The sequence below is a fragment of the Littorina saxatilis genome, linkage group LG5 (genome assembly GCF_037325665.1).
Source record: "Littorina saxatilis isolate snail1 linkage group LG5, US_GU_Lsax_2.0, whole genome shotgun sequence".
Lineage (NCBI taxonomy): Eukaryota > Metazoa > Mollusca > Gastropoda > Littorinimorpha > Littorinidae > Littorina > Littorina saxatilis.
Window position 1 is genome coordinate 57,442,666 of NC_090249.1, and position 9,816 is coordinate 57,452,481.

Genomic DNA, 9,816 nt, shown 5'->3' on the forward strand with positions numbered 1-9,816 from the left:
TCTTTTTTTATTTGTCAACAGCTCTCGGGAAGCATAATAAACTAGAAATCAAGTCTTACGGTTTCTTTTCCCTTTTTTTCTGTTTATTTATTTTATTTATTTGTTTAGATACGAAGCATACTCTTGCTCATCGGCAAATATACACTACTCGTCATAAAAGAAACTATACAGATGCGTTTGGGGGCAGATCTTTCAGATGAGGCCGTTTATCGTAAAACCAAATATATGACTGGAAAGGCCGTTTATTCCCCTAACTTATTCAGCAAAAACTTACCGTCAATTTAAGAACTTTTTATGACATGACAAATAACAGCAGAACTAATGTCTCAAATGAAATTCTGTATGCACTTTACGACATGTGTTAGCACAAATCTCTGAAAGTTTGAAGGCAATGCGTTTGCGAGTTACTCAAATGTACCATTTTTTGTCTCATTACCCGCTAAAACGGCTTCAAAAACTGCCTTTTATGCCTGCTGAGAGGATTGACACCTACACCGCTCAGCATGCCATAGCGTCCATGTTAGACAAGATATGTGAACAAAACTGACTGATTTGGATGCAGATTTGATTGTTCTGTCTAAGGACATGCTAAACATGTTTCGATTTAGTTGTTCTGAATTTGTGTTGATTTTATCGCGGGAACCTTGATTTTGCGACTTTGATTTTGGGGGGTGTCTGTGTTGTAGGTTCCACTGTATAGACACTACGTCATGTAAACTCAATCTGTTTTCTGAACAAGGTAGGGGAATTAATGGCCTTTTCAGTGATATACTTGGTTTTACAATCAACAGCCTCATCAGAAAGATCTGCCCTCAAACGCATCTGTATAGTTTTTTATGACGAGTAGTGTAGAATAACCGGTTTTGATTGTGCAAAATACCTTTTAATTTGTACTTTGTATATTACTTCTTCCTTCTCAAGACTAAACTGAATAGATTTCACATATATACATACAAAAACACACGCCCACCAAAAAAAAGAAGAAAAAAAAGAATCTGGCTCATTTCCGATACTTATCTTCTGGCCCTGTCATGACTGAGGAACGGTGAGACTATGACAAGATGTGCACAGAACACACCAACAGTAACTAATACTTAAACCTGACAGACTCAGTCTTCGCTGATTAGCGACTACAATGTCAATTCGGTTGATCGTCAGAGCCTTGTGGTGAGTTTTTTTACGATGATATACACAGTGTTGCAGTCATATGACATCTCAGTAGTACGTCGGGTCTCGGTATCGTCAGCGCATTCCTGGCAGCTTCCTGCGAATGTAGAGGGTTGCTCTTAATGCTCAAACATGTCAGATGTGTCGGTTTGCTGAACATGCTTGGGTCGATCCAAGTGATATCATTTTCTGAAAGGTTCAAATAGGCGACGTATGTCACGCTATCAAAGAACCCTTTTTTCACTTTCTCAGACGTCAGCAAGTTTCTCCCAAATGTGAGGTGCCGGACCGTTGTTGGTAACTGCAGAATGAATCTCACGTTATGCAACTCAGTGCCATCCCCCATGTAGGTTCCATAGGTCGGTATGTCTGGCTCGGCAAAGCCGCAGCACTGGCACAAATTATCCCCGCATGTCTTGATGTCAAAAAAACATGACACCGCAAGTATACAAAGTCTGCACACATGCATCGAAAGCTGGTTTATTCGCGATATGGCGGCTGCAAGGTTGAATGTTGGGGACATGGCGGCTGGAAGGTTGAATGTTGGCGGCTGGAAGGTTGAATGTTGACGACATGGCGGCTGGAAGGTTGAATGTTGGCGGCTGGAAGGTTGAATGTTGGCGACATGGCGGCTGGAAGGTTGGATGATGGCGGCTGGAAGGTTGAATGATGGCGACATGGCGGCTGGAAGGTTGAATGTTGGCGACATGGCGGCTGGAAGGTTGGATGATGGCGGCTGGAAGGTTGAATGTTGGCGGCTGGAAGGTTGAATGTTGACGACATGGCGGCTGGAAGGTTGGATGATGGCGGCTGGAAGGTTGAATGATGGCGACATGGCGGCTGGAAGGTTGAATGTTGGCGACATGGCGGCTGGAAGGTTGGATGATGGCGGCTGGAAGGTTGAATGTTGGGGACATGGCGGCTGGAAGGTTGAATGTTGGGGACATGGCGGCTGGAAGGTTGAATGTTGACGACATGGCGGCTGGAAGGTTGAATGTTGACGACATGGCGGCTGGAAGGTTGAATGTTGGCGACATGGCGGCTGGAAGGTTGAATGTTGGGGACATGGCGGCTGGAAGGTTGAATGTTGACGACATGGTGGCTGGAAGGTTGAATGATGGCGGCGGGAAGGTTGAATGTTGACGACATGGCGGCTGGAAGGTTGAATGATGGCGGTTGGAAGGTTGAATGTTGGCGACATGGCGGCTGGAAGGTTGAATGTTGGGGACATGGCGGCTGGAAGGTTGAATGTTGACGACATGGCGGCTGGAAGGTTGAATGTTGACGACATGGCGGCTGGAAGGTTGAATGTTGATGACATGGCGGCAGGAAGGTTGAATGTTGGGGACATGGCGGCTGGAAGGTTGAATGTTTGCGACATGGCGGCAGGAAGATTGAATGTTGACGACATGGTGGCTGGAAGGTTGAATGTTTGCGACATGGCGGCTGGAAGGTTGAATGTTGGCGACATGGCGGCTGGAAGGTTGAATGTTGGGGACATGGCGGCTGGAAGGTTGAATGTTGACGACATGGCGGCTGGAAGGTTGAATGTTGGTGGCTGGAAGGTTGAATGTTGGCGACATGGCGGCTGGAAGGTTGAATGTTGGGGACATGGCGGCTGGAAGGTTGAATGTTGACGACATGGCGGCTGGAAGGTTGAATGTTGGGGACATGGCGGCTGGAAGGTTGAATGTTGACGACATGGCGGCTGGAAGGTTGAATGTTGGGGACATGGCGGCTGGAAGGTTGAATGTTGACGACATGGCGGCTGGAAGGTTGAATGTTGGCGGCTGGAAGGTTGGATGATGGCGGCTGGAAGGTTGGATGATGGTGGCTGGAAGGTTGAATGTTGACGACATGGCGGCTGGAAGGTTGAATGTTGATGACATGGCGGCTGGAAGGTTGAATGTTGACGACATGGCGGCGGGAAGGTTGAATGTTGACGACATGGCGGCTGGAAGGTTGAATGTTGACGACATGGCGGCTGGAAGGTTGAATGTTGGTGGCTGGAAGGTTGAATGTTGGCGACATGGCGGCTGGAAGGTTGAATGTTGGGGACATGGCGGCTGGAAGGTTGAATGTTGACGACATGGCGGCTGGAAGGTTGAATGTTGACGACATGGCGGCTGGAACGTTGAATGTTGACGACATGGCGGCAGGAAGGTTGAATGTTGACGACATGGCGGCTGGAAGGTTGAATGTTGGGGACATGGCGGCTGGAAGGTTGAATGTTGACGACATGGCGGCAGGAAGGTTGAATGTTGACGACATGGCGGCTGGAAGGTTGAATGTTGGGGACATGGCGGCTGGAAGGTTGAATGTTGACGACATGGCGGCCGGAAGGTTGGATGATGGCGGCTGGAAGGTTGAATGTTGATGACATGGCGGCTGGAAGGTTGGATGATGGCGGCTGGAAGGTTGAATGTTGATGACATGGCGGCTGGAAGGTTGAATGTTGGCGACATGGCGGCTGGAAGGTTGGATGTTGACGACATGGCGGCTGGAAGGTTGAATGTTGACGACATGGCGGCTGGAAGGTTGAATGTTGACGACATGGCGGCTGGAAGGTTGAATGTTGGCGGCTGGAAGGTTGAATGTTGATGACATGGCGGCTGGAAGGTTGAATGTTGGCGGCTGGAAGGTTGAATGTTGACGACATGGCGGCTGGAAGGTTGAATGATGGCGGCTGGAAGGTTGAATGTTGACGACATGGCGGCTGGAAGGTTGAATGTTGACGACATGGCGGCTGGAAGGTTGAATGTTGACGACATGGCGGCTGGAAGGTTGGATGATGGCGGCTGGAAGGTTGAATGTTGGGGACATGGCGGCTGGAAGGTTGAATGATGGCGGCTGGAAGGTTGAATGTTGACGACATGGCGGCTGGAAGGTTGAATGATGGCGGCTGGAAGGTTGAATGTTGACGACATGGCGGCTGGAAGGTTGAATGTTGGCGGCTGGAAGGTTGAATGTTGACGACATGGCGGCTGGAAGGTTGAATGTTGGCGGCTGGAAGGTTGAATGTTGACGACATGGCGGCTGGAAGGTTGAATGATGGCGGCTGGAAGGTTGAATGTTGACGACATGGCGGCTGGAAGGTTGAATGTTGGCGGCTGGAAGGTTGAATGTTGACGACATGGCGGCTGGAAGGTTGAATGATGGCGGCTGGAAGGTTGAATGTTGACGGCATGGCGGCTGGAAGGTTGAATGATGGCGGCTGGAAGGTTGAATGTTGACGACATGGCGGCTGGAAGGTTGAATGTTGGCGGCTGGAAGGTTGAATGTTGGCGACATGGCGGCTGGAAGGTTGAATGTTGACGACATGGCGGCTGGAAGGTTGAATGTTGGCGGCTGGAAGGTTGAATGTTGACAACATGGCGGCTGGAAGGTTGAATGTTGACGACATGGCGGCTGGAAGGTTGAATGTTGACGACATGGCGGCTGGAAGGTTGAATGATGGCGGCTGGAAGGTTGAATGTTGACGACATGGCGGCTGGAAGGTTGAATGTTGGCGGCTGGAAGGTTGAATGTTGGCGACATGGCGGCTGGAAGGTTGAATGATGGCGGCTGGAAGGTTGAATGTTGGCGACATGGCGGCTGGAAGGTTGAATGTTGACGACATGGCGGCTGGAAGGTTGAATGTTGACGACATGGCGGCTGGAAGGTTGAATGTTGACGACATGGCGGCTGGAAGGTTGAATGTTGGGGACATGGCGGCTGGAAGGTTGAATGTTGGTGACATGGCGGCTGGAAGGTTGAATGTTGACGACATGGCGGCTGGAAGGTTGAATGTTGGGGACATGGCGGCTGGAAGGTTGAATGTTGGCGGCTGGAAGGTTGAACGTTGACGACATGGCGGCTGGAAGGTTGAATGTTGACGACATGGCGGCTGGAAGGTTGAATGTTGGGGACATGGCGGCTGGAAGGTTGAATGTTGGGGACATGGCGGCTGGAAGGTTGAATGTTGACGACATGGCGGCTGGAAGGTTGAATGTTGGGGACATGGCGGTTGGAAGGTTGAATGTTGACGACATGGCGGCTGGAAGGTTGAATGTTTGGGACATGGCGGCTGGAAGGTTGAATGTTGACGACATGGCGGCTGGAAGGTTGAATGTTGACGACATGGCGGCTGGAAGGTTGAATGTTGGCGACATGGCGGCAGGAAGGTTGAATGTTGGGGACATGGCGGCTGGAAGGTTGAATGTTGGGGACATGGCGGCTGGAAGGTTGAATGTTGACGACATGGCGGCTGGAAGGTTGAATGTGGGCGACATGGCGGCAGGAAGGTTGGATGATGGCGGCTGGAAGGTTGAATGTGGGGGACATGGTGGCTGGAAAGTTGAATGTTGGCGGCTGGAAGGTTGAATGTTGGGGACATGGCGGCTGGAAGGTTGAATGTTGGGGACATGGCGGCTGGAAGGTTGAATGTTGGGGACATGGCGGCTGGAAGGTTGAATGTTGACGACATGGCGGCTGGAAGGTTGAATGTTGACGACATGGCGGCTGGAAGGTTGAATGTTGGGGACATGGCGGCTGGAAGGTTGAATGTTGACGACATGGCGGCTGGAAGGTTGAATGTTGGGGACATGGCGGCTGGAAGGTTGAATGTTGACGACATGGCGGCTGGAAGGTTGAATGTTGGGGACATGGCGGCTGGAAGGTTGAATGTTGGCGACATGGCGGCTGGAAGGTTGAATGTTGGGGACATGGCGGCTGGAAGGTTGAATGTTGGCGACATGGCGGCTGGAAGGTTGAATGTTGACGACATGGCGGCTGGAAGGTTTAATGTTGACGACATGGCGGCTGGAAGGTCGAATGTTGACGACATGGCGGCTAGAAGGTTGAATTTTAACGTACGAGAGGCTGGGATGACCTTTAAAGCGGATACCATGGCCTGCAGTTCAGAAGGAAAAACAAGACGATCGGTACCATCTCTTCTTGTGTGCACCTGACTGCAGGAATCAGTCACACGCGTCAAGGAGGAACTGGAAAGATGCGCGCGACTGAGTGGCGTGGGAACTGAGGTCGGTGACAGAGCTTGTCCGTAGGATATAATGTTTAATGCGGTACTCGTGCCCTCTTCGCTATCTTGTAATGCCTTTCCTCTTTAAAGGCATATCCCCTGTACACGATTGGTTTCACCATCTCAGATCTGGCCAAGATTTAACACGGGAGAAGGCCACCTCTCTACTTGGTCACATACCAAAAATCAACACCATGACTGCAGTGTGTCCAAAGTCAGAACTATAATATTATTAATTTCTTTTTTAAGTCACTAGTTAGCTAGATTGGCATTCCCTCAAAATAGACATACATGATTAAAAGGCATCGTTAATGGGCGTCTGCTGAATATGCTTCGATTACACACACACACACACACACACACACACACACACAAACACACACACACACACATATACACACACAAAGGCACGTGCACCAGTAACAGAAGTATTTGATTGACAGCTGCCTGTCTCGGTGATTTGGACAATGCTGTAGTTGTGATTTTCCTTGTCCTTTCGATCTGTGTGCGCACGATGCTTTTTAAATGTCTGTAACATTTTGGAAACATATGACATGGATGTGGTGAAAGGACCTAGGCAGGTGGCACGCACGATTTTTCCTGCATCGCCGGCAACAATAATGCATTGATGATTACGAGGAAATCTTCAAATGCCCACGAACACGATCATGTTTGATGATGATGTAGCCTGCGTGGCAACTGAAATAGTTGGTTTTTTTCCAGTAGACAGAGGAGATAGAGGGGGTCACTGTAGGCGTCATCGTCTGTGTCCCAGACGGGTCAATGAGAATTAATGTTCCGTTGAGACAGAGAGAGAGAGAGACAGAGAGAGAGAGAGAGAGTGTGTGTGTGTGTGTGTGGTGTTTGTGTGTGTGTGTGTTTTAGTGTGAGTGTGTGTGTGAGTGTGAGTGTCACGGTGTGTGTGTGTTAGTGTGAGGGTGTGTGTGTGTGTGTATGTGTTAGTGTGTGTGTGTGTGTGCTAGTGTGAGTGTGTGTGTGTGTGTGTTAGTGTATGAGTGTGTGTATGTGTGGAAAAAGACCACGCCGCTAGAGCCACGCACTGTTGCACATCATGATGAGGAAACAAAGTTCTTGGAAATAGTGATTTCCCTACCCACGTTATTTGCTACGATAAAAATGGCACACTGGCACACACACACACACACACACACACACACACATAGAAAAACACACACGGTACACACACACACACACAGACATACCGGCATACGGCGGCATACACACACTTACACACACACACACACACACACACATACACGCGCACACACACATACACGCGCACACACACACACACACACACACACTCACTGAGCACGGTGACGCACACACACACACACACACACACACACACACCGTGCACACACACGCACACACAACGCGTGAATGTGAAATTGTTTACACTTTTGGGACTGAATTAAATGATATATTGCGGAAAGGGTGTTTGTATTGCCGCTTCTGATTGACGTTTAGCAAAAGGTCGGTTCTATTTGAAGATGAGAAAAAAAAAATTAAAACTGATAATGTTTTAGACTTCATTATTTGCAGGGGCAGTAATTGTATTTATTAATGTACTCTTTAGGGTTCAGTACTGCTGTTATGTGTGTTTCTTAAAACGCGAATATGAAACACAGATATGATATTGAAAAGATGTTACATTTTAAAAGGAATGGATACGCTGAGTTTTCGTTCTTTTTACATTTAGTCAAGTTTTGACTAAATGTTTTAACATAGAGAGGGAATCGAGACGAGGGTCGTGGTGTATGTGTGTGTGTGTGTGTGTGTGTGTGTGTGTGTGTGTGTGTGTAGAGCGATTCAGACTAAACTGCTGGACCGATCTTTATGAAATTTGACATGAGAGTTCCTGGGAATGATATCCCCGAACGTTTTTTTTCTTTTTTGCGAGAAATGTCTTTGATGACGTCATATCCGGCTTTTTGTAAAAGTTGAGGCGGCACTGTCACACCCTCAATTTTCAATCAAATTGATTGAAATTTTGGCCAAGCAATCTTCGACGAAGGCCGGACTTCGGTATTGCATTTCAGATTTCCGAAATCGATTTAAACACAATTTCATCTTATTCCTTGTCCGTTCCTGATTCCAAAAACATATAGATGTGACATGTTTGGATTAAAAACACGCTCAGAAAGTTAACAAGTCGCGTAAGGCGAAAATACAACATTTAGTCAAGTAGCTGTCGAACTCACAGAATGAAACTGAACGCAACGCCATTTTTCAGCAAGACCGTATACTCGTAGCATCGTCAGTCCACCGCTCATGGCAAAGGCAGTGAAATTGACAAGAAGAGCGGGGTAGTAGTTGCGCTAAGAAGGATAGCACGCTTTTCTGTACCTCTCTTTGTTTTAACTTTCTGAGCGTGTTTTTAATCCAAACATATCATATCTATATGTTTTTGGAATCAGGAACTCACCAGGAATAAGATGAAAGTGTTTTTAAATTGATTTCGAAAATTTAATTTTGATAATAATTTTTATATATTTAATTTCCAGATCTTGTTTTTAATCCAAATATAACATATTTATATGTTTTTGGAATCAGAAAATGATGGAGAATAAGATGAACGTAAATTTGGATCGTTTTATAAATGTTTATTTTTTTTTACAATTTTCAGATTTTTAATGACCAAAGTCATTAATTAATTTTTAAGCCACCAAGCTGAAATGCAATACCAAAGTCCGAGCTTTGTCGAAGATTACTTGACCAAAATTTCAACCAATTTGGTTGAAAAATGAGGGCGTGACAGTGCCGCCTCAACTTTCACGAAAAGCCGGATATGACGTCATCAAAGATATTTATCAAAAAATGAGCGGTGGACTTACGATGCTACGAGTATACGGTCTTGCTGAAAAATTGCATTGCGTTCAGTTTCATTCTGTGAGTTCGACCGCTTGACTAAATGTATTTTTCGCCTTACGCGACTTGTTGGTTATAAAATATATATGAAAAAAATCCCTATACTCGTACTGTGTAGTTTCTCTTTATTTTAATGAATTTCGACTTCACAAAGATTTTTTAGAGTGCAGATTAAAAATGATCAATGCATGAACAATTTGAAACAAGAGGCGAAGCCTTCAAGGCTCACGTAAGAAATCGACAAACAGTAACACAAACTCAATCACTCCGTCACACATACACACACACGTAGAGGTTACATGCCGAGTCTCAGTGATTATCAAAAATAATGGTCGAAGTTAGCGGATCATGAAAAATGCGAGCTTCAGCGAGCTTTTTCATGACCGCGAACTTCGACCATTATTTTTGATAATCACTGAGACGAGGTATGTAACCTCTTTATCCCTCCTTTCTTCAGTTATTCAAAGAAAAGAGGAGTTTTTGTGCGAAAGTTTGATCGAATCATATTCACCCAACCAGTCTACCTGCGCAGACGATCGATTAATGCGCGGTTGTATAGTTCCGTGCAAATCATTCAATTTTGTTAACACTTCTTGTCAGTTTCCATGTTTTGAACTAAAATCAAGTACACAGTTATGTTGTCATTCTGCTGTGGCGGTAAAGGCAGATAGTGTGTGTTCTGTTCATGTTTTGGTATCGCTCAGGAAATGTTCTTTCTTCGAATGTGACTAGCAGAC

General features: G+C 46.7%; 2 protein-coding genes across 3 annotated transcripts in view; one reads left to right on the forward strand and one right to left on the reverse strand.

The window, feature by feature from the left end:
• The window catches only part of LOC138967513 (collectin-11-like), an 11,178-nt gene extending 11,125 nt beyond the window's left edge, over positions 1–53 (forward strand). For both annotated transcript variants that reach the window (XM_070340075.1, XM_070340076.1), the window contains exon 6: positions 1–53. This exon is cut by the window's left edge and continues 106 nt beyond it. The gene's annotated coding sequence lies outside the window, so the exon portion shown is untranslated.
• A 1,594-nt stretch (positions 54–1,647) lies between these two features.
• Positions 1,648–6,383, reverse strand: LOC138967819 (mucin-5B-like). Its single transcript, XM_070340477.1, has 3 exons — positions 6,368–6,383; positions 4,566–6,058; positions 1,648–4,515 (listed from the first exon to the last, which is right to left on the reverse strand). Exons 1-3 carry the CDS (start codon positions 6,381–6,383, stop codon positions 1,648–1,650), a joined length of 4,377 nt encoding a protein of 1,458 aa, XP_070196578.1.
• Between the last annotated feature and the right edge of the window lie 3,433 nt (positions 6,384–9,816).

Excerpts from the sequence above, each read along its gene's own strand:
- LOC138967819 (XM_070340477.1), bottom strand. Across the intron at positions 4,516-4,565 it reads AACCTTCCAGCCGCCATGTC|CCGCCAACATTCAACCTTCC; the intron begins GTCAACATTCAA and ends TCAACCTTCCAG.